The 25,476-nt window shown below is 43.9% G+C and overlaps 1 protein-coding gene across 1 annotated transcript in view; it reads right to left on the bottom strand.

Annotated features, from left to right (window-relative positions):
• The window catches only part of LOC111955029 (focal adhesion kinase 1-like), a 107,704-nt gene that overhangs the window by 64,996 nt on the left and 17,232 nt on the right, over window positions 1-25,476 (bottom strand). The window contains 2 exon segments of the mRNA XM_070436024.1: window positions 11,468-11,634; window positions 24,678-24,910. Of these exon segments, the coding sequence (XP_070292125.1) occupies window positions 11,468-11,634; window positions 24,678-24,910 (400 nt within the window).

Genomic DNA, 25,476 nt, shown 5'->3' with positions numbered 1-25,476 from the left:
ATGGTGTGGCAACGTGCGCAGGCAGGATTCTGGGATCAGTGGGGGGAACAGGGGAAGTTTTAATGTGTGGGTGGCACGTGGTGCCAGGCAGGTACTGGGATCAATTTAACTCTTCCCCCTTCCAACTGATCCCAGACCTGCCTGGCACAGTGCCACACCATAACTCTTCCCCCTTCCAACTGATCCCAGACCTGCCTGGCACAGTGCCACACCATAACTCTGCCTCTCTCGCTCTCTCTCTCTCTCGGATGGTTCCCCCGTCACTCGCTGGCACCACCACCACCTGCCAATCTCCCCAGCGGCAATGAGCCGGGAGAATCACTTAGCGTCTTTAAATCGGCCGCTAGACGCCCGTCACCTTGTTCTATCAGAATATACATACCCCCTGACGGAACTGATGATGGCTCGCCTCTCTAACCACTAGGCCACCTGCCATACACACACTCACACTTATATGAGGAGTCTTGACAGCCAGGCTCAGGACAGAGGGGGAGATCAATTAAAAGTTAAATCAAATGGCTGAAACAGAGGAAGAATATCAATATATAAGCCTTGTAATAATCAGTTAGCAGCACGTTCAATCTGAGCTGTTGCATAAACACAACTTCATCTTGCTATGTAAAGGTCACTATGGATGGAACCCTGAAAAAGCTAAAAAATCTAATCTGAGTTCAGTAGGTCACATTGTAGTAAAACATTTTGCAACAGAAAATCAGCATTCTTATTGGCTAAGTTCAGGTTGTACCTCTCCTGTTCCAAATCGTTTGTGCCAACTGAACAAGACCCAGGCCCTTCTTTCAGGTTTCATTTCCTAATAGGTTCAGATTGTTCCAGGCCTTCATTCTGTCTGTATCCATGGGTCTTGTCCTTACAGCTCAAGCCAGGGTCTGCTCCCAAATGGCAACCTATTCCCTATGGGCCCTGGTCAAAAGTAGTGCACTGTGTAGGGAATAGGGTGCCATTTGGGACACAACCCTGATTAGATGGAGGCTGGTGATGAGATAGTGGAACTAAACTGATTGAATCAAAGCAGCACTGACAGGCTTCATGTGCACCTTATTGTATTGACAGAATGTTCTCCTCAGCTGCTTATAGTGGTCATCTGGAACATTGACAAATGACATTAGGGACTTCAGTAGGTCAATTTATGAGATCCACTCTACTCCCCTTCCCCTGAGAGGCAATTATCAATGTGACAACACACACACACACACACACACACACACACACACACACACACACACACACACACACACACACACACCACCCAACAGGCTGTCTTCACACTCCTACAACAGGCCTGCTCATTCACATCCACACGAGGCCTGCTCTTCACATCCACACACAGGCGCTGTCATTCACACACCGCCTGTTCCCGGAGGAAGAGAAAAGAACGGACTCAGCACTTGCGGTTCAAATACTCTAAGTCTGATGCTCTCCGCGGGTGGCGCAGTGGTCTAGGCACTGCATCGCAGTGCTAGCTGCGTTCACAGAGTCTCTGGGTTCCGCGCCCAGGCTGGGGCTGGGTTGCGCCCGGCTCTGTCGCAGGCCGGCCGCAACCCGGGAATCTCTGGGAGGCGACGCACAATCTGGCATAGCGTCGTCCGGTTAGGGGGGTTTGGCCGGTAGGGGAGGGTTTTGGCGGTGGTAGGGATATGTCCTTGATCTAGTATGTAAAAATGTAATCAAATGTATGCACTCTACTGTAAGGTCGCTCTGGATCACAGAGACGATCTGCTTTCGGCCGGTAGGGAATATCCTATGTCTCAGTATGTAAAAATGTATATAAATGTAAGCACTCTGAACTGTAAGTCGCTCTGGGATAAGAGCGTCTGCTAATGGAACTAACAATGTAAATGTTAAATGATGACATGATTGACCTGGACATGCCCATGGTAGCTTCCTGGACGAACACGCACAAAACACCGCACAAGCACCACACACACAAAACTTTAAACATCAAACACATGCAACCACTAGGGGCTGTGACAGCAGGTAGCCTAGTGGTTAGAGAGTGTTAGACCAGTAACTGCAGGTCACTGGTTCAATCATGAGCCGACTAGATGCAAAAATCTGAACAATTTGCCATTGAGCAAGGCATCAACATCTTTAATTGCTCCTGTTAAATTTGGTTCTCTGTTATAGCTGGCGCATCTGATAGCAGCACTAAAAATGTAAATGTCAAATGTAAGATCCAGTAATAACAATATTTTTCCATGGCAACAATTGAAACACGAAAAGCTGACTAAACTCTTTAAAAACCTGCTGCTATGTAAAATATTATTGGTTGTTCTATAGCTTGGAGAAATAACATAATGTGACTCTGGATTTGACAATCATAATGATGTTTGTTTCCAACATTAGAGCTGTTTTTCCTAAAGTGCTGTTAAATCTGCTTCATGTTTTGTTTCCTTGCCACGATACTAACAAGTATCATGAAACTGGTATCGTCCGCCCTATACATACAGTGGGGAAGACAAAGTATTTGATCACACTGCCGATTTTTGCAGTTTTTCCATACTTACAAAGCATGTAGAGGTCTGTTAATTTCTATCATGGGTACACTTCAATATGAGAGACGGAATCTAAAACAAAAAGTCCAGAAAATCACTTGTATGATTTTTAAGTAATTAATTTGCATTTTATTGCATACATAAGTATTTGATACATCAGAAAAGCCATCTTAATATTTGGTACAGAAACCTTGTTTGAATTACAGAGATCATACTTTCCTGTAGTTCTTGACCAGGTTGCACACACTGCAGCAGGATTTTGGCCACTCCTCCATACAGATCTTCTCCAGATCCTTCAGGTTTCGGGCTGTCGCGGGGCTATACGGACTTTCAGCTCCCTCCAAAGATTTTCTATTGGTTCAGGTCTGGAGACTGTGCTAGGCCACTCCAGGACCTTGAGATGCTTCTTACGGCGCACTCCTTAGTTGCCCTGGCTGTGGTTTCGGGTCGTTGTCATGCTGGAAAGACCCAGCCACGACCCATCTTCAATGCTCTTACTGAGGGAAGGAGGTTTTGTTGCCAAGATCTCGCGATACATGGCCCCATCATCCTCCCTCAATACGGTGCAGTCATCCTGTACCCTTTGCAGAAAAGCATCCCCAAAGAATGATGTTTCCACCTCCATGCTTCACGGTTGGATGGTGTTTCTTGGGTTGTACTCATCCTTCTCTTCCTCAAACACGGCGAGTGGAGTTTAGACCAAAAAGCTCTATTTTTGTCTCATCAGACCACATGACTGCTCCCATTCTCTCTGGATCATCCAGATGGTCATTGGCAAACTTCAGATGGGCCTGGACATGCGCTGCGCTTGAGCAGGTGGACCTTGCGTGCGCTGCAGGATTTTAATCCATGACGGTGTAGTGTGTTAACTAATGGTTTTCTTTTGAGACTGTGGTCCCAGCTCTCTTCAGGTCATTGACCAGGTCCTGCGCCGTGTAGTCTGGGCTGAATAACTCACCTTCCTCATGATCATTGATGCCCCACGAGGTGAGATTTGCATGGAGCCCCAGACCGAGGGTGATTGACCGTCATCTTGAACTTCTTCCATTTTCTAATAATTGCGCCAACAGTTGTTGCCTTTCACCAAGCTGCTTGCCTATTGTCCTGTAGCCCATCCCAGCCTGTTGCATGTCTACAATTTTATCCCTGATGTCCTTATACAGCTCTCTGGTCTTGGCCATTGTGGAGAGGTTGGAGTCTGTTTGATTGAGTGTGTGGACAGGTGTTTTTTATACAGGTAACGAGTTCAAACAGGTGCAGTTAATACAGGTAATGAGTGGAGAACAGGAGGGCTTCTTAAAGAAAAACTAACAGGTCTGTGAGAGCCGGAATTCTTACTGGTTGGTAGGTGATCAAATACTTATGTCATGCAATAAAATGCAAATTAATTACTTAAAAATCATACAATGTGATTTCTGGATTTTGTTTTAGATTCCGTCTCTCACAGTTGAAGTGTACCTATGATAAAAATCAAAGACCTCTACATGCTTTGTAAGTAGGAAAACCTGCAAAATCGGCAGTGTATCAAATACTTGTTCTCCCACTGTACGCAGGCTCACACACACACACACACGCAAAGCACGCACACACACACACACACACACACACACACACACACACACACCACCACACAGCAGACCACACACACACACACACAGCACACACACGCACACACGCACACACACACACACACACAAACAGAGCCTCCTGTGTTTGCTTTTCCCTATTTGAAAGATGTGTGTGTGTCACTGATGATTACAGACAGACACAGACAGACAGTGTTTCAACTAGAGGTCGGCCGATTAATCGGAATGGCCAATTAATTGGGTCCGATTTGCAGTTATTTTTTTATTGTTTTTTTACACCTTTATTTAATCTTTATTTAACTAGGCAAGTCGTTAAGAACACATTCTTATTTTCAATGACGGCCTAGGAACGTTCTGCCTCGACAGATTTTTAACCTTGTCAGCTCGGGGGATCCAATCTTGCAACCTTACAGTTAACTAGTCCAATGCTCTAACACCTGATTACATTGCACTCCACGAGGAGCCTGCCTGTTAGCGAATGCAGTAAGCTAAGGTAAGTTGCTGGCTAGCATTAAACTTATCTTATAAAAAACAATCAATCAATGACTGTCATTGCTCCAATGTGTACTTAACCATAAACATCAATGCCTTTCTTAAAATCAATAACAAGTATATATTTTAAACCTGCATATTTAGCTAAAAGAAATCGTGTCATTTCTCTCAAATTGTGTCATTTCTCTTGCGTTCATTGCACGCAGAGTCAGGGTATATGCAACAGTTTGGGCCACGTGGCTCTTGCGAACTAATTTGCCAGAATTTTACGTAATTATGACATAACATTGAGGTTGTGCAATGTAACAGGAATATTTAGACTCATGGATGCCACCGTTAGATAAAATACGGAACGGAATAAACGTTTTGTTTTCGAGGTGTAGTTTCCGGATTGTCAAAGGTATATGGTTTAGAGAGAAATAGTCGACGCGTTATAATTCCTGTAATACTTGCGGCTGAACTTGAAAGGGGTTCCTTCGTTATTTTACAGTTCATGTCTTCCATAGAGAATGTCTTGATCTACTTCAAATAAGGTCTGTGTTTCGTGCAGGCTTAAACCGCTTCGATGTTTGATACCGTGTGTCACAAACGTCGTAGTGAGGAGACCAAAGCGCAGCGTGATGTGAATACATCTTCTTTAATTATAACGAAGAATAATAACCAAACTATACAAAATAACAAAACGAACGTGAAGCTAAATATAACGATTGCAGACATGCAACATCACATAGACAATCACCACAAACCAACTGGAAAATGGCAACCCAATAGGATCCCCAATCAGAGACAACGATAACAGCTGCCTCTGATTGGGAACCAATCCAGGCCACCATAACCTACATAATGCCTAGACTACACACACACACCTAGGCTACCAAAACCCTAGACAAGACAAAAACACACATACCACCCTCGTCACACCCTGACCTAACCAAAATAAATAAAGAAAACAAAGATAACTAAGGTCAGGGGTGACACCGTGTAAATCTCACTAGGATAAGGTAACGTTTGTCAATATTTTCAATAAATCCACTCTAAATTTTTTTTTATCTTCGCTTATATTTAGCCAATATTGATCAGAGTTACCTTGTCTATGGATATCTACACAGTTATAAAATTGGCACGGTGGTGTAAGCCTACACGAAACACAGACTTATTTAAGTGAATCTAAAAATATCCTATGGAAATAAATGAAGGAACCGCTTTTCACATTTTGCTAAGAAGGTGTCATGGGAATTATGACTCGCACTTTGGCGTCAATTCTTACCATGCCCATTTATTAAAACAGGATTCCTGCATATAGAAATTAAAGTTTTTGTTTTCAAATTCATCACAGGTAACTTAACTCTTATTTTATTCAAACAGTTGAGAGTATTTGTCTCCTAAGCAGACTCTTCAGTATCATTGTCACTTCAGAGCTGTGTGTGTATTATGTATTATATTAAGTTAAAATAAAGTGTTCATTGTTCATTCAGTATTGTTGCAATTGTCATTATTACAAAAATGTGTGTGTGTGTATGATATATATAAAAAAAAAATATATTTTTATAAATCGGCCGATTAATCGGTATCGCTTTTTTTGTCCTCCAATAATCAGTATCGGTATGGCGTTGAAAAATCATAATCGGTCGACCTCTAGTTTCAACATCCCTCACTCCCAGGACAGGAACATTCAGATTATTACACCAGCCTGGGGGTATACTGTAGTGTATGTAGGGGAACACTGTTCTGTTCTGGGCTGTGTGTGGAGTTCAACACTGTTCTGGGCTGTGTGTGGAGTTCAACACTGTTCTGGGCTGTGTGTGGAGTTCAACCTGTTTCTGGGCTGTGTGTGGAGTTCAACACTGTTCTGGGCTGTGTGTGGAGTTCAACACTGTTCTGTGTGGGGTTGTATGTGAAGTTGGACACTGTTCTGTGCTGGGCTGTGTGGAAGTTGACACTGTTCTGTGCTGGGCTGTGTGTGAAGTTGGACACCTGTTCTGTGCTGGGCTGTGTGTGAAGTTGGACACTGTTCTGTGCTGGGCAGTGTGTGAAGTTGGACACTGTTCTTGCTGGGCTGTGTGTGAAGTTGGACACTGTTCTGTGCTGGGCTGTGTGTAAAAGTTGGACACTGTTCTGTGCTGGGCTGTGTGTGAAGTTGGACACTGTTCTGTGCTGGGCTGTGTGTGAAGTTAGTCACGGCCCTAAATTTGTCTGAACCGTCTGTGCTTCTCCTTCCAATAGGGCGCTTCACCTTTAATTCCCAATTAAATAGCCAGCATCAGCTGCACAAAAGGGGGTTGTGATGGAGGTGCGAATGAGGATGTGTTCAACCCTCAGTTCCGAAACATCTTTACTCCATTTGTTTTGTTGTATTTAAAAGTGTGCTTTGTAGCCTTGTCTCAAGTTTAAACAGGATTGGATCCACTCATTTCTTCCTTTGGACTACAGATGTGGTCTCCGCTGTTTCATCGTGCCCTTCCCCCCGTGGAGATCTGTTAGCGGATTGAATTGTCTGACTGTCCGACTGACTACAACTGTTTTGCATACGGTATTTAATTTGTTTGAGTGTGATTTATACCGTGCTGATTTGTGGTCAGTTGTAGTTGAAGACTTATTGAGATTTGATACTCTTTCCGGCACAGGTGGCACCGGACTGGTGACATGCACTTCAGGGAGAGTGCGAGGAGCTGGCACAGGACGTACCGGACTGGGGAGGCACACTGGAGGCCTGGTGCGTGGAACCGGCACAGGTGACACCGGACTGGTGACACACACTTCAGGGCGAGTGCGAGGAGCTGGCACAGGACGTACCGGACTGGGGAGGCACACTGGAGGCCTGGTGCGTGGAGCCGGCACAGATCTCTCTTCTCTCTCTCAACTTCTCCATCGCCTCCCTGACGGTCTCTCTCTTCAGGGCGAGTGCGAGGAGCTGGCACAGATGGCACCGGACTGATGACCCGCTCTTCAGCACGCCTGCGCTGAAGCATATTCCTTGCTAACTTTTCTCTCCGGTATCCTTCATTGCACTCCTCCATCGACTCCCATTCGGGCTCTGGCACTCTCCGCTGCTCAGCCGGCCACCCCTCGTGCCCKCCCAAAAACTCAGAGGGCTCTCTATGGTCAGGGCGTGACATTGTGTGGTAAAACAGTTTGATATTTTGATTGTATGATTGAGACTGGGCTACACTTTTATGAACGGACAAACATTGCGTGACTGAGGTCACTGGAGTTCCCTGAACTCCTTTACCAGGCTGGACTCTTTCAGGCCCGAGGTACGGGACTTTTCTTGAGGAACCAGAGCACATTGTTTGTTATATTATTATGTGTGTGATCATTTATGTTGGTAATACAACCCACGCAAAAGAACAGTTTTTTTGAAGTTATTTCCAATGTTTTAAGGGTTTATGAAAAGTGTATGTACATCCTGACTTCTACATGAGTCCTTTGTATTGGTGTAGACTTGACGTACCAGACAGGACTCATTCCCTCACAAACAAGAAGGAGAAATCAATATTTTCTCTGGTAGGCACAACCTACCTGTCACCCCTACAAACAATAACCTTAAGTCAAAACCATTCCAAGTTGGACACTGTTCTGTGGTGGGCTGTGTGTGGACCTGAACACTGCAGTGCCAGCAGCAGAGTGAGTGATATTTAGATTTCCACTCCAAGTAGAGTCAACAAACCCTTGAGCCATTTCTATGCTGCAAGAGAATTTGTAGAAGCATACACACACACTGTGAACTTGTCAGTATGCTTACTGCAGAATACTGAAACAATCTCTCCCACCCTGAGTTCTATCACGAGAGAGAGAGCGATAGAGAGATAGAGAGAGAAAGAGAGAGAGAGACTGAAMGACAATTTAAAGAGTGTACAGTCGTGGCCAAAAGTTTTGAGAATGACACAAATATTAATTTCCACAAAGTTTGCTGCTTCAGTGTCTTTAGATATTTTTGTCAGATGTTACTATGGAATACTGAAGTATAATTACAAGCATTTCATAAGTGGCAAAGGCTTTTATTGACAATTACATGAAGTTGATGCAAAGAGTCAATATTTGCAGTGTTGACCCTTCTTTTTCAAGACCTCTGCAATCCGCCCTGGCATGCTGTCAATTAACTTCTGGCCACATCCTGACTGATGGCAGCACATTCTTGCATAAAAAAACCCTTGGAGTTTGTCAGAATTTGTGGGTTTTTGTTTGTCCACCCGCCTCTTGAGGATTGACCACAAGTTCTCAATGGGATTAAGGTCTGGGGAGTTTCCTGGCCATGGACCCAAACTATCGATGTTTTGTTCCCCGAGCCACTTAGATATCACTTTTGCCTCATGGCAAGGTGCTCCATCATGCTGGAAAAGGCATTGTTCGTCACCAAACTGTTCCTGGATGGTTGGGAGAAGTTGCTCTCGGAGGATGTGTTGGTACCATTCTTTATTCATGGCTGTGTTATTAGGAAAAATTGTGAGTGAGCCCACTCCCTTGGCTGAGAAGCAACCAAGGGAGTGGATGGTCTCAGGATGCTTTACTGTTGGCATGACACAGGACTGATGGTAGCGCTCACCTTGCGCTCACCTTGTCTTCTCCGGACAAGCTTTTTTAACCATCGGAAAGGGGATTCATCAGAGAAAATGACTTTACCCCAGTCCTCAGCAGTCCAATCCCTGTACCTTTTGCAGAATATCAGTCTGTCCCTGATGTTTTTCCTGGAYAGAAGTGGCTTCTTTGCTGCCCTTCTTGACACCAGGCCATCCTCCAAAATCTTCACCTCACTGTGCGTGCAGATGCACTCACACTTGCCTGCTGCCATTCCTGAGCAAGCTCTGTACTGGTGGTGCCCCGATCCTGCAGCTGAATCAACTTTAGGAGACGGTCCTGGTGCTTGCTGGACTTTCGTGGGCGCCCTGAAGCCTTCTTCACAACAATTGAACCGCTCTCCTTGAAGTTCTTGATGATCCGATAAATGCTTGACTTAGGTGCAATCTTACTGGCAGCAATATCCTTGCCTGTGAAGCCCTTTTTGTGCAAAGCAATGATGACGGCACGTGTTTCCTTGCAGGTAACCATGGTTGACAGAGGAAGAACAATGATTCCAAGCACCACCCTCCTTTTGAAGCTTCCAGTCTGTTATTCGAACTCAATCAGCATGACAGAGTGATCTCCAGCCTTATCCTCGTCAACACTCACACCTGTGTTAATGAGAGAATCACTGACATGATGTCAGCTGGTCCTTTTGTGGCAGGGCTGAAATGCAGTGGAAATGTTTTTGGGGGATTCAGTTCATTTGCATGGCAAAAAGGGACTTTGCAATTAATTGCAATTCATCTGATCACTCTTCACAAATTGCCATCATACAAACTGAGGCAGCAGACTTTGTGAAAATTAATATTTGTGTCATTCTCAAAACTTTTGACCACGACTGTACAGGTCTATGAGATGTGAAATCACATCATGAAATAACACAACAGTGTATCCCAGGCAGTAGCAGTGCTCCAGTCAGAATGAGAGAGGAAAGCCAGACAGTCCTTAGTGAACAGATTTAAGTCATAACAGAGCCATGTAGAGAGAGACGACGAGAACAGTGCAAAGCCAGGCTGTCCCAACTGGCACCCTATTCCCTATATAGGCTGTGATCAAAAGTAGTGCACTATGTAGGGAATAGGGTGCCATTTGGGTAGCTTACAGACTCAAAGATAGCCYGAAAATACTTAGAATTGAACTACTGAGATTCGCAGAGCAACATTTGACAGTAACTTAGACTYTAAAATGCCTCAAATTATGATCCAAGTGAGGATGGAAACTTAAGATGTTTATAATGTTCAATGAAATGTTTTCTAAAGGGAAAACAGCGTACTACAGACAAGCCCTTGAGGCTCTTTAGTGTCCAATTCTGTGTTCAGAACATATTTTATGTGATGGTAACATCTAGGTCACACAAATATGTTAGGGTAGGAGAATGAATGGCTAAGGAACTCTATTGGCCAATCTCTATAGTGTGTTCATCAAACATTCATAGTATCAATGCCTTGCAAAGATCCTCGACTGACTTCTTCCTTACAAAATAAGACACAGCGATGAAGTGTTAACTTATGGGGCAATGTGTCTTGCCTCTGCTCTCAGGGACAATCACAGGGTCTTTGTGTGCCTAAAGAAAGGTTGTAGACTATCACAGAACTGTCTGATGCAGAAGGAAGGCATTACATGCTAGAAGCTAGAAGCTAAGGATGTGACTCATCTGGCATAACAACTTTTAATAGCAATGACCTACTACCGAGTCATTGACAGTTGAGGCATTGAAAAACACACAGTGTCAGTGTGTTCAGTTTGTCCATATTATTAACCGACAGATTAGATGTATGTCTACCACCAGCGAACAGGAGGACAGAACACACCCCTGTGGTGAGGGGCCACAGGGACAGACCAGTATGGTCACACAGGAGGCTTGTTAGCGGTTAGCACTGGGGTTCTTGCCAGCAGATGATATGTTTCAACTGCCACCTTAGTCTGACCATTAGCTGGCCTAAAATAGCAGTTTCTCTCCAGATGGTCCACCTGCAGACACACACACACACACACACACACACACACACAACACACACACACACCACACACACACACACACACACACACACACAAACACACACACACACACACACAAACAAACAAACAAAAAAGGTGGTTCTGTGAATCTGTAGATTCCACCCTCTTGTCGGAGAGACGCCGTTTTGTCATTGTCTTCAATACACACAGGGGCAGACAGAAACAGTCAGACAAATACACACATCAAGAGAGAGACATAATCTAATGAGACAGATACACGCACACAGGGCAAACACATCGGTGCACTCATACACGTAAGAGCACACGGACGAGCACACACACACACAGTCTGCTCACCTCCACTCCTCCTGGGAGCGGGTCTGCTCGTATTTCTCCCTCACGTGGGACACGCCCATATCAGGGTGGAGCCAGTGGACCTGGCCGGACTGGGAGTGGCTGAGCCGCAGGCCAAAGCACGCCACGCATTTCACCTTGTGGATGTCCAAGATCTTCTGGATGATCCCCTGTAGAGGTGGAACACAGGAGAGTTAAGAGACCAGTGACAAGCCACGGTAGGAAAGTTCAAGGTCATACAGAAGTTATGTGAAGGCAAAAATGTTGAACGTAAAAGGTCCACACAATGCAAGACATTGGTAAAGAAACTGACTAGAATTTCTACTGGAGACAGACAACAAAACACGGTYAACAGAAAGTGGAGCCCAGATATAGACTCCTACTGAGAGGTGAAGAGAACACAGGATGTTCCAACTGTTCTGTCTGTAGGAGCAATGCTATCTTATRGCCATGGCAGCCACCGCTCTGCCTAGTGACAGCAGGTCGCCTGTCTGAGGCGATAAGTAGGGTGAATTTTAGCGTTGGCTGAGTGGCCAAGGAGGGCACCAACCCATACCCTTATGCCCCCCATCTGACCAGCTCCTGTGGAACAATCCAACACTCAAATGGCCACTCAGTCACTCATTCAGGACTTCAAATCAAACTTTATTTGTCACACGCGCCGAATACAACAAGTGTAGACCTTACTGTGAAATGCTTACTTACAAGCCCTTAACAAACAGTGCAGTTCAAGAAGAGTTAAGAAAATATTTACCAAGTAGACTAAAATAAAAAGTAACAGAATAAGAATAACAATAACGAGGCTATACACAGGGGGCACCGTAATCGAGTCAGTGTGCGGGGGTACAGGTTAGTTGAGGTAATTTGTAAATGTAGGTGGGGGTGAAGTGACTATGCATAGATAATAAACCTGTCTCTTATACACATCTAGATGTGTATAAGAGACAGGGGGTGAAGTGACTATGCATAGATAATAAACAGTGAGTAGCAGCAGCGTACAAAAGGGAGGGGGGGGGGGTCAATGTAAATTGTTCAGCAGTCTTATGGCTTGAGGTTAGAAACTGTTGAGGAGCCTTTTGGTCCTAGACTTGGTGCTCCGGTACCGCTTGCCGTGCGGTAGTAGAGAAAACAGTCTATAACTTGGGTGACTGGAGTCTCTGACAATTTTACGGGCTTTCCTCTGACACCGCTTAGTATATAGGTCCTGGATGGCAGGAAGCTTGGCCCCAGTGATGCACTGGACCGTTCGCATTACCCTCTGTAGCGCCTTACGGTCAGATGCCGAGCAGTTGCCATACCAGGCATACCATGTCTCTAGCTCTGTGACATTCTCTCACTGTCTGTTCGGTTTAACATCAAACCCCCAGACCTCACCAGATGGACCATTCACGTCTGTCAGCCATGAAGCGGCAACTAGAGTGCCAATAGACTAGCTTATGACTGTAGTCTATGACTGGCCAGACYGACCACTCACGTCTGTTATATTATGTTGTTAGTGCCCACAACTCTAGGGCTCCATGTTAAGTCTATGGCTGGCTGGCATGGAGATATTCCGGCCTCGCCTGGCTGTGCTGGTGTCATCCGCGGCCGTATGTGTGCATACTATCACACTGCAGATCTGATGTGACATTCCAGCCCAAACACTTAAGAGCCATTGCATATTTAAGAAGATTGTATTTATGAGGGAAGAGAGAGAGGCTGGATGGCTGGATCCCCCAGAGTAGGTCCAACAATGTGCCCCAGTTACGGCCTGATGGCCGAGTGGCAACACTGTGGAGGATAACAGAGCCTGATCACTGCCCAAGGAGAGGAGAATGAGGAGGAGGAGAGGAGGAAGAGAGGAGAGGCCAGAGAAGCATAGAGTCCTATTGGGACTGGGAATTCAAAGCTTGTCGGCCAGCGTTGTTTGGTAATGTAGTTTCCAACTTAGGGAGGTCTCTATGCAGCTTTGGGACTGACTTTCTGCTTGTGTAATGGCAAAAGTTTATTTGAGACCGTCCACGGCAAGGACTAAAGGAACTGGGCTTTTTAGAAGGTTTAAAAAAAGTGAAACAAGAATCCATTCTGAATGGTAGTTCCAGTAACAATGCACTAGGAACCAGGAGAGCACTGAGAGAATATATTCTATGTAACCGTATAGCACCTCTACTTTAGGTTTGTAGGTCTGTAGCTACTGAAGTAACAATGTCTTCATGTGAATTGATGTCGGTACCTAGTTATTTTCTCTAACAATGAAGGAAAATCTTCCTGCACAGATGAGATAGACCCTCCTCAAGATTCCAATGGCGAGTAGTGATAAAGAAATGCAATATGATCATGCCAACCTGCTCTAACAGAAGATTACTCAGCCAGCTAAGGGCGGCTAAGCTAAAGCCAGTCTCTTATCTCGGTTTCCTAAGGAGCACGCAAATCCTCAACCCTCCATTAAAATGATGAAATATGGGCTTTGGTTAGCTTCTTGAGCTGGTGGCTGGGGCTCCAGAGTGAAGTTTCCCCTAGGTACAGCTATAGGATCAGCAGAAGAAGAATATAATGGCTCAACACAGACAGAAGTGTGTAATCTCACGAGCCATAATCTAAAAGTTTTGTCTGTCAAGAGAGGCTGAAGTGAGTGGGCCCAAGAAAAGGTAGAGCCCTCTCTGTCCATCCATTATTATATCTCAACACAATCTCTGTTTTATAATCCAATACTGGATGCAGAGTTCCCAGGAGGATCGTAGAGAGAGAGAGAGCGTCTGAGTAATGGGAAAAATGTGTCTGCCCAATTTGAAAGAAAAACAATTTGCATACAAATTAATAATTGCCATTTCAAGTCCATTTTCAAGTACCAGGCAAATGTCTACTCCGAGTGACACAAACAGAACCATATAGCTGCAGTTCTGCTGGTGATTGAATTGACATTGTTTTGTAGGCCAGGCGGCGGAACTGACGGAATACAAGTGTGCTCAACTTCAATGAGGTGGGAGAAATACCACCAGAACACAGAATGGAGACAGAAGAAATGGGAGAAATACAACCAGAACCCAGAATGGAGACAGAAGAAATGGGAGAAATACAACCAGAACCCAGAATGGAGACAGAAGAAATGGAGCCATTCATCTTGGGCTACTGAAATACCAAAATGCAAGGCTACAACTTTAAGATAGCATCAGTCAAAAGTCATATTCATCTCCTATACAGGGTGATTAAAAGCATGCAGTGAATAGGTCTGGTTCCACCATATGACAGACAAGGCAATGGTAGGGCACCATGTCTGACTTTATGAGAAGCAAAATGCACAATATTACATAGCCTTAACCCGAACCCTTTAAAATGTCACATACCATCTGAATGACTGTTTAGATACTATCTTAACTTCTCTAGGATAGGGGGCAGCATTTTCACGTTTGGATGAAAAGCATACCCAAATTCAACTGCCAGCTACTCATCCCCAGAAGATAAGATATGCATATTATTAGTAGATTTGGATAGAAAACACTCTGAAGTTTCTAAAACTGTTTGAATCATGTCTGTGAGTATAACAGAACTTATTTAGCAGGCGAAACCCCGAGGACAAACCCTTCAGAATTTCTTTTGAGGTCACTCTCTTTTCAATGGGTTTTCATTGGGAATATACATTTATTTTTATTTTATTTTTATTTTTATCCCATTTTCACCCCAATTTTCGTGGTATCCAATCGCTAGTAATTACTATCTTGTCTCATCGCTACAACTCCCGTACTGGCTCGGGAGAGACGAAGGTCGAAAAGCCCTGCCGTCCTCCGAAGCACAACCCAACCAAGCCGCACTGCTTCTTAACACAGCGCGCCTCCAACCGGAAGCCAGCCGCACCAATGTGTCGGAGGAACACCGTGTACCTGGCCCCTTGGTTAGCGCGCACTGCGCCCGGCCCGCCACAGGAGTCGCTGGAGCGCGATGAGACAAGGATATCCTACCGGCCAAACCCTCCCTAACCCGGACGACGCTATGCAATTGTGCGTCGCCCACGGACCCACAGACTCTGGTGGCGCAGCTAGCACTGCGATGCAGTGCCCTAGACCACTGCGCACCGGAAGGCCCCGGGAATATACATTTCTAATTGACCTTCTTGCAGTTCCTACTCTTCCACTGGATGTCAACAGTCTTTAGAATTGATTGAGGTTTTTTCCTTTGTGTAATGAAGAAATACGACCATCTTGACGAGGGTCACTTAAAGTGTCCTGTTTGTTAGAGGCGCGTGACAGAAAGCTAGCTACAGTTTGTTTTAATCCTGTATTGAACACAGATCATCCGTCTTCAATTTTATCGATTATTTACATTAAAAAATACCTAAAGTTGTATTGCAAAAGTAGTTTGAAATGTTTTGGCAAGTTTACAGGTAACTTTTGAGATATTTTGTAGTCACGTTTCACAAGTTGGAACCGGTGTTTTTCTGGATCAAACGCGCAAATAAATTGACATTTTGGATATAATCGACGGAATTAATCGAACAAATGGACCATTTGTGATGTTTATGGACATATTGGATTGCCAACAACAGAAGCTCGTCAAAGGTAAGGCATGAATTATATTTTTTATTTCTGCGTTTTGTGTCGCGCCTGCAGGGTTGAAATATGCTTCTCTCTCTCTTTGTTTACTATGGTGCTATCCTCAGATAATAGGCTTTTCGGCGAAAGCAACACGATGCTATTTGAATTCTGACAAGTTGCTGGATTCACAACCAGTGTAGCTTTAATTTGGTATCTTTCATGTGTGATTTAATGAAAGTTAGATTTTTATAGTAATTTATTAGAATTTGGCGCTCTGCATTTTCTCTGGCTTTTGGCCAAGTGAGACAGTAGCGTKCCGCCTAAACWCAGATTTTTMGATATAAATWRGAACTTTACCGAACAAAACATACATGTATTGTGTAACATGAAGTCCTATGAGTGTCATCTGATGAAGATCATCAAAGGTTAGTGATTKATTMTATCTCTATTTCTGCTTTTTGTTACTCCTCTCTTTGGCAGGAAAAATGGCTGTGTTTTTCTGTGACTTGGCTCTGACCTAACATAATCGTTTGGTGTGCTTTCGTCYTAAAGCKTATTTGAATTCTGACARGTTGGCTGGATTCACAACAAGTGTAGCTTTAATTTGGTATCTTTCATGTGTGATTTCATGAAAGTTTGATTTTTATAGTAATTTATTTGAATTTGGCGCTCTGCATTTTTACTGGCTTTTGGCCAAGTGGGACGTTAGCGTCCCACGTATCCCAGAGAAGTTAAAGCACAGCACATGTATACTCCCAGAAGACCTCGGGGGAAAGTAACTTGGAATGGTAGTCGCTGAAACTTAGGCTAAATATCCCAAGTGATGCTTTTAAGTGTGCTGACAGGTTCGACCTAGAGCTTGAGAGCCAACCTTGAAAAGCATGGTCCTATTCATTAGGAACCAAACAACAGAAAACCAGCTGGCACAGGGAGAGAGACTACCTCTACTTTTTCCGTTGCAGAACGTTTTAAAACCATTGCATGCCCTAATAAATATGACCAACATCTGCCCTGTATAATAACTTAAGAGCAGAGTTCCCCTTGGCACGAAACAGATGACGACGGCGACGAAAAGACAAAGACAAAGAAGAAGACACTAACGGATTATAGAGACAGAATCAGAATGCTTACATGAACAGTCTCATTGCTTACATGAACAGCTAGGGAGAGCAATCCAAACGGAGCATGACAAATTCCCCTTCACACCACATTAGGCTAAACATGATGACAGCCGCATCTATGATGATATGACAGATTATCTCAAACAAACAAGCTAATTTTACTACCCTTTTCTAATTTTTAAGATCCAAAAAGAATATATCAAATCTCACTGGCATATAGTCACTTGGATTCTTGCCAACCACAGCATTTCCATGTGTTTGCAATGGAAATAGAAAAGCACAATGGACATGCAAATTAGCCAATTCAAATGCAAACAAACCGTGAACCTCTTATCAAGGTAGACATTGCATACAGTACACCTGGTCTCAGATCATTTCATATTATTATGTACGTAAAACACTCCATTTAGTGTGGTATGTTAGATTTGGTATGATTACAGAGTGCCACTTAAAGCAAAAAATGAAAGGAGGGTGGTTGGTCACGGTGGATGGGTGGGCGTATAATGCAAACGTCTAGCAACCCAAAGGTTGCGAGTTCRAATCTCATCAAGGACAACTTTAGCTAATTAGAAACTTTTCAACTACTTTCTACCTTTTAGCTACTTTGCGTCTACTTAGCATGTTAGCTAACCCTAACCATAACCATTTTAGCTAACCATTCCTCTAACCCTAATCTTAACCCTTTAACCTAACTCCTAAACTTGACCCTAAACCCTAGCTAACGTTAGTCAGCTAGCTAACTAACATTAGCCAGCTAGCTGACATTAGCCAGCTAGCTAACGTTAGCCACCTAGCTAGAATTCGTAACATCATACGGTTTGCAGATTTGTAACATATTGTACATTTAGCAAATTCGTAACATATAATACAAATTGTAATTCGTAATATATCATACGAAATGGGTGATGGACATTCACAAATGAATACATACGGAATGTAATGGATTTACAGAATGACTACCAGGCACCAGGTAGATGTAATTTTATGGTGTTATTATTGATAATATTTGTCTTATATGGATATCTGGAATCCCTATATAGTACACTACTTTTGACCATAGCAGTGTACTATACCCGGGCAGGCAGAGTGCTATTGATGCAGTATGAACAGGATATGTGTGTGTGATGGGATGAGGGGTCCTTGGGGAGCACCTCAGGGGATAGGAACATGATGTTTATTCTGGGATGGAACCAGGAAGCGGATGTGGATCCAATACACAACGTACCTCATCCAGCCCTACAAATCAATACAGGCATCTGCTGACTGCACTGAGACCAAGCATAGGGCTCTGGTCAAAAGTAGTGCACTATATAGGGAATAGGGTGCCATTTGGGATGTAACCCATGTACCATTTCTCAATGGTTGCCTTTCTCCAGAAAATAGGAGATCTAGGAGTCAGGATGTTATGTGCCAGGAATCAATTCACAGTTTCACACCACTATAACTGAGTGTCTGTGTCAGTGAGGGCAGGGAGAATGTAGCAAAATATCTTTCTGCAGACCGGTGTTTGCTTAGCCTGGTCTCAGATCGGTTTGTGCTGTTTTGCCAACCCTTATGGGACGCATGACAAAGACCAGAGACCAAGCTAGTTGCTTGATAGCCTCTCTCAGTTCATCTACCTGAGGAGAAACAATGCTAGTCCCATAGTGTCATAATTCACACACGCCTTTAAATGTGTCCTATAAGCGCTTTGTGAAGTGTTTTCTGTAATTAGCCAACTTTGAGGCTTCAGGTGCGGCGTATGTGAGACCTAGGCTAACTGCCGCTGAAGATCACAGAGCTAAGGCACAGCAACATCAGTTAAAGGTGCAATATGCAGAAATCATTCCGCCATTTCCTGGTTTAAAACATTCTGATAGTTTGCCTAATTTTTGTTTATGTGACAAAATAAGCAATGTATAGTGTAGAGAATCATGGTACCATCTAAACCACTGTGAAATCTCTTTTCAATAACCAAAAATATAGTATTTTCAGCTGTTTGAGTAAGACGCAAAAACAGAACTTAAGAACGAGAAGCATAGAATAGCGCACATAGAACATATATACCGCTTCTTAGACTTGTTTTCAATAAGATTGACAGATCTATAACTTACATTTCTATGTGATTTTGGTCAAGTCGCCCAAAAAGTCACATATTGCAGCTTTAAAAGAGAATCCGCAACATGAACTGACGGAGCCACACAGACCTCTCTCTCAGTGAAGGGAGTTGGAGTGCAATTAGACAGTTGAAGGGTAACCACAGAACAATCACACTACGGTATTCCAATTTGAAAAACAATGAGGGATTGTGCTCTGAACTTTCAGTAACATATAGCAATTGACAAAGCAACAACTACACTGCTGAATCACTGCTCTGACGTGCAACACCAATCAATAGTGTCTGTACAGCAGCAGCTATATACTGGGCTCTAACAGCCAAAAGACTGCATCCAGTCAATTACTCATGCTCTTTCAGCGCAGCAGAGAAACAGAGTGACAGTCGATCAGTCTGTGTGTTTGTAGGAGATTCAGGTATACACAGCCAGTCTCTATCAGCTCTTCATGACTGTATGACAGGTATCTGAAAAAAAAATCTGTACACTGATTGGCTCTAGCTCTGATGCAGGGTCAGATGCTATTCCACCCCTCTAATGGTTAAGTCTGTTCCCAGACTTAACTGTCTGTCTGTCTGTCTGTCTGTCTGTCTGTCTGTCTGTCTGTCTGTCTGTCTGTCTGTGTGTGTGGTCACAATACCAGAATTTTGACTTCGATACTGATACCAGGTTTAGTATCCCAATACCAAAATGATACCACAAAAAAAGAGAAGGCTTATTAGCCAAAGTCACAGAATGTCACTTGATCTAGACAGATACGTTACTGCTATGTTCAATCGTTGGGCATCTTTGAGTTCGACATCATTACATTTGAACATTTTTATGCAAATTATTTTGAGACAGCCATGTATGCATTAATTGAATCAATTATACAATCAATTTGACTTTGTTTTTACCAATCTAACTACAAAACAACATAGTTGAATGGTAAATCTATATTGATAAACTGGGTAAATCAAGATGTGGTTCTATTCACAATACAGGTGAATTAGTATTATTCAATAGGAGTGTGTGCATGCAGTGAGTTATTGAGCTTGTTTTAGCTGACATCATGAGGCTACAGATGACAAACAATCCCTTACATTTAGGACTTATTTTATTGTCAACTGTGAAGAGAACATATTATTTTATTGTCAACTGTGAAGAGAACATATTATTTTATTGTCACCTGCTAGGAGAACATATTATTTTATTGTCAACTGCGAAGAGAACATATTATTTTATTGTACTGATTAACAACATTTGCATAGAAGAAGCAATCTTTTCTTTTCGAAAGTGTGCACTGTCTCTTTAAGAAATGAATGATATAATTTGCAAGGCAGAATGTGGCTATGGAATCTAGTGGAAACCAGACTGGAGGCAAAGGAAGATGTAGAATTGAATGAGTTTTTCGTGGCGAGGGACACAAAGTGAATTAATACAGTTTTTGGTGGGTCAGCTTTGAAATCAGCATATTTTGCATTATGGTTGGTGCATTATCACAAACAAAGAACTATTGTAGTGAATTCAGCTGTAAGCTAGCAAGGAAAGTTAGCCTACAATTAAAGCTGGAATCTACCGATTTCATCTTGCATTGTGAAAGTGTTCTAGCCTGTACGGACATTGTTTTGTGAACAGTAATACACAGTTTTAACATTTCTACATGCCGTGTTGCATTCAGACTTGCGCTCGGTTTCCCGATAGCGATGGAACTCAAGATATCCGCATGCTTCCCATCCGAAACAGTTTGTGCATATATTATGATGACATTTTGTGACGGTTTTGTTCATTTTGGCCTTTGGCAAAGGTTTTTTCGGCTGTTCATACACACGTAATTTTTTCTCGAGGCAAGCCGAAGTTTGGCAGCCGAAGTCTACACCCCTTCGTCAGTGATTGGTCAACAGTAGGGATTCTTCAATGAAGTACTTGTAATTCAACGACAGACGACTTGTTTTCATACACACACAGAAATACTGCATGATCTCCTTGGCAAAAACTTCTTGAATTATCTCAGATTAATTCTGACTATGGCGTCTCAAGATGGACAAATAGTACTATTMCCGCGTTTTTCTAGAGCACACTRGTTCGGTTTGCCTAGCCGAACCGAAGCATGCAGAAGCCTTTATGCCCCGTTTACATTGTGATGTATTTCATTACGCCGTACTTCAACTTCATGCAATCTCATTCCGCTACTGGACGGAGAGCATAGGGTAGGGTTTCACAATGCAAGACAAGATGGAGGAGAGCCTACTCTCATCAGAGATAGGATTTATTTTGGAGATGGCAAAATATCTTTCTACACTGACTTGCCTAGTTAAATAAAGGTTAAATCAAATAAAAATAAATATGATCTTTTCATTCAAGACAGGAGAAATATATAGGTTGAAGATTCCACTGTAGCTAGCGACCTCCACCCAATAATTATCACCAAAATCAAAAGTCACTACCATCACAATAAACTTAAAAATGGGAGGCAACAGTCATAATATAATTGGCTAAACAGCCAATGTGTATTATTTAACATTACTATTAAAAGGGTACTTTTAATAATGACCCATTATATAGGAAGGGGTCATTGTTTACAATTTGTTAGCTATCCAATAAAGCCAACCTGAAACTCACATAGTTTTATCTTCTTCTGTGATTTGCTAAATTCCTGTTCTTTGACGGACTCTGTCTGGACTGGAGATGACGTAAAGTTTGGAAAATTTCAAAGTATGCGGCGTTCATCTTCCAACGGAGCCTTGAACAGCAAGGGGGCGTTGCGATTCCACTACTTTGTGGACGTCCCCATTGAAAAGCATGACATCCAGCGCTTCATAACGGAGTGCTTATGGGTAATATGAACAAGGCTTACGAGGGATTTAACAATGTATCTATCTACAACGGCCGAAGATGTAACATGCTTTTCCTAAAACACAATGCAGAGAGAAAGGTCGCTTGCACCACGCAGAGAGAAAGGTCGCTTGCACCACAATGAGAGAAAGGTCGCTTGCACCACGCAGAGAGAATGGTCGCTTGCACCACGCAGAGAGAAAGGTTGCTTGCACCACGCAGAGAGAAAGGTTGCTTGCACCACGCAGAGAGAAAGGTTGCTTGCACCACGCAGAGAAAGGTCGCTTGCACCCCGAAGAGAAAGATTGCTTGCACCACGCAGAGAAAGGTCGCTTGCACCACGAAGAGAAAGGTCGCCTGCACCACGCAGAGAAAGGTCACTTGCACCACGCAGAGAAAGGTCGCTTGCACCACGCAGAGAAAGGTCGCTTGCACCACGCAGAGAAAGGTCGCTTGCACCACGAAGAGAAAGGTCGCTTGCACCTAGAAGAGAAAGGTCGCTTGCACCACGCAGAGAGAAAGGTCGCTTGCACCACGCAGAGAGAAAGGTCGCTTGCACCATTGCAGAAGAGAAGGTCGCTTGCACCACGCAGAGAGAAGGTTGCGAAGTGCATTGTTGGATCATGTGTCGATACAGGTAGGATCAAAAAGAAAGTGAGCACTGCTCTCAGATCAGCTTTCTCCATTCAAATCTTTCCTTAACATTAGATTTCACAATAATGATGACAGACCAGCTCCTAGAGAGATATTATCGCCTACGCCTGCAAATATTGAGCCGGCTTACTCTAACGCTTACCCAATAAAAAATGCATCAAATAACTGATTTGGCACATCACTGTGCACATGTTAGGCTACACATAGCGAAATAGAACTCAATTGATTGAACATGAAACGTATTTCAATGATTGAAATAGACCTATAGCCTACTGTTTAATTTTAATGTAGTCATCTCGGTTTTCATTTGAAGATATTTTTACACGCTGCTGCTTGTATCAATTGACATTGGCAACTTTGTATTTGTAGTCAACTTTGTTCTGAATTATCTGTGGCCACAGAGAGATATTTAGCGGAGATCTTCTGTGTATAAAGTGGAGGGGGAAAAAGCATCCAACGACACACTGAGCTGTTCTACGAGTGCTCTGAACACTGAGCTGCTCTACGAGTGCTCTGACACACTGAGCTGTTCTACGAGTGCTCTGACACACTGAGCTGCTCTACGAGTGCGTCTGACACACTGAGCTGTTCTACAGTGCTCTATACACTGAGCTCTACAAGTGCTCTGACACAGAACTGCTCAATGCTCTACACACTGAGCTGTTCTACGAGTGCTCTGACACACTGAGCTGCTCTACGAGTGCTCTGACACACTGAGCTGTTCTACGAGTGCTCTGACACACTGAGCTGCTCTACGAGTGCTCTGACACACTGAGCTGTTCTACGAGTGCTCTGACACACTGAGCTGCTCTAAGTGCTCTGACACACTGAGCTGTTTACGAGTGCTGACACACTGAGCTGTTCTACGAGTGCTCGACACACTGAGCTGTTCTACGAGTGCTCTGACACACTGAGCTGCTCTACGAGTGCTCTGACACACTGAGCTGTTCTACGAGTGCTCTGACACACTGAGCTGCTTCTACGAGTGCTTGACACACTGAGCTGTTCTACGAGTGCTCTGAACACACTGAGCTGTTCTACGAGTGCTCTGACACACTGAGCTGTCTACGATGCTCTGACACACTGAGCTGTTCTACGAGTGCTCTGACACACTGAGCTGTTCTACGAGTGCTCTGACACACTGAGCTGTTCTACGAGTGCTCTGACACACTGAGCTGTTCTACGAGTGCTCTGACACACTGAGCTGTTCTACGAGTGCTCTGACACACTGAGCTGCTCTACGAGTGCTCTGACACACTGAGCTGCTCTACGAGTGCTCTGACACACTGAGCTGCTCTACGAGTGCTCTCAACACTGAGCTGCTCTACGAGTGCTCTGACACACTGAGCTGCTCTACGAGTGCTCTCATACACTGAGGCTGCTCTACGATGTGCTATCTGATACACTGAGCTGCTCTACGAGTGCTCTGACACACTGAGCTGCTCTACGAGTGCTCTGCACACTGAGCTTGCTCTACGAGTGCTCTGACACACTGAGCTGCTCTACGAGTCGCTCTCATACACTGAGCTGCTCTACGAGTGCTCTGACACACTGAGCTGCTCTACGAGTGCTCTCATACACTGAGCTGTCTACGAGTGCTCTGATACACTGAGCTGCTCTACGAGTGCTCTGACACACTGAGCTGCTCTACGAGTGCTCTGACACACTGAGCTGCTCTACGAGTGCTCTGACACACTGAGCTGTTCTGCCTCAGTGCTCTGAGGCAGGCGTTAGATTGCGAGTGTTTTCAAGTGCAATGTTAATAAAGATGGTTTTGGGAAACAGGTTCTAATGATGAACTTAACCTTAAGATGCTTTTGGGAAACCGGGCCCTGATCAATTCTCTCAATCACATGAGACACATTTGACAGAGGTACTGAATGTAACAAAAATTCTAGTACCAAAAAGTTTTTTGTTTTATCGAAAAAGTTCCAAAGTTTCGGTATACGGTGCAACGCTAGTATGTGTGTGTGTGTGTGTGTGTGTGAGACCCCTGTTGCCATACATTTGCCCTCTGTCTTACCCTGACATCGGTGGCGTCCCCATGGCGGATGTTGCTGGCCCATGTGCTATGCTCGCTATTGCTCTCGAAGTGATGGAAGACCTTCAGGACCCTGTCAGGGGCCCCGGGAGCCCGCTCCGTGGCTGTGCCCGCACTGAGGCGCGACTTGGCCCCCCCAGCCAGGGCGTGGTTGAGGTTGGGGTCCAGGTAAGCTGTCGCCATGCCTTTGCTGTGAGCTAGGTGTCTGTCATATTCTGTTAGTGTGGAGAGAGAGAAAACAACCATATAATTAGAATTCCTGCTTTACTCCTATAAGGAGATTGAAAACGGCCGGCAGTCCTCCCATTATGGCGTCATTGAATTTATTGGGAATGCCCGTTCTACTGACACTAATTATATGGAAACAACGCTGAGTGACAATGGAGTAGAAACATCACACGTCCCTGTAGTATAAAACATGGGAAGTCAACATTGTGTCTTGAGAATCTTGATTATAACAACTTTTTGGAATCTGAAGAACATTCTGAGAGCAGCAACAGGAAGTGGGCATATCATACTTCCTCACCGTTCAATGAGCCCCTGATAATGATTTATTCATGAATAAATGATGCGTAGTGGTGAAAAATTTATCAGCAAGTTGGGAGGTGTGAAAAGGGTTCTCATCCATATTGCACAATGCAGAAAGGTGTGACAACATGTAACACACCAGTCTTTCCTTCTTTCACAAATGGAAAAGTGGCAAAGGACTCTAAGGAAAACATTAACAGTGACTTGGCCCACCACATCTCACTATAATCTCAATGGTGTATCTGGACTGGTG

This window comes from Salvelinus sp. IW2-2015, linkage group LG30, assembly GCF_002910315.2.
Source record: "Salvelinus sp. IW2-2015 linkage group LG30, ASM291031v2, whole genome shotgun sequence".
NCBI classification, from domain to species: domain Eukaryota; kingdom Metazoa; phylum Chordata; class Actinopteri; order Salmoniformes; family Salmonidae; genus Salvelinus; species Salvelinus sp. IW2-2015.
Note: the sequence above shows the minus strand (reverse complement) of the source record. Positions and strands in the feature narration are given on the sequence as shown.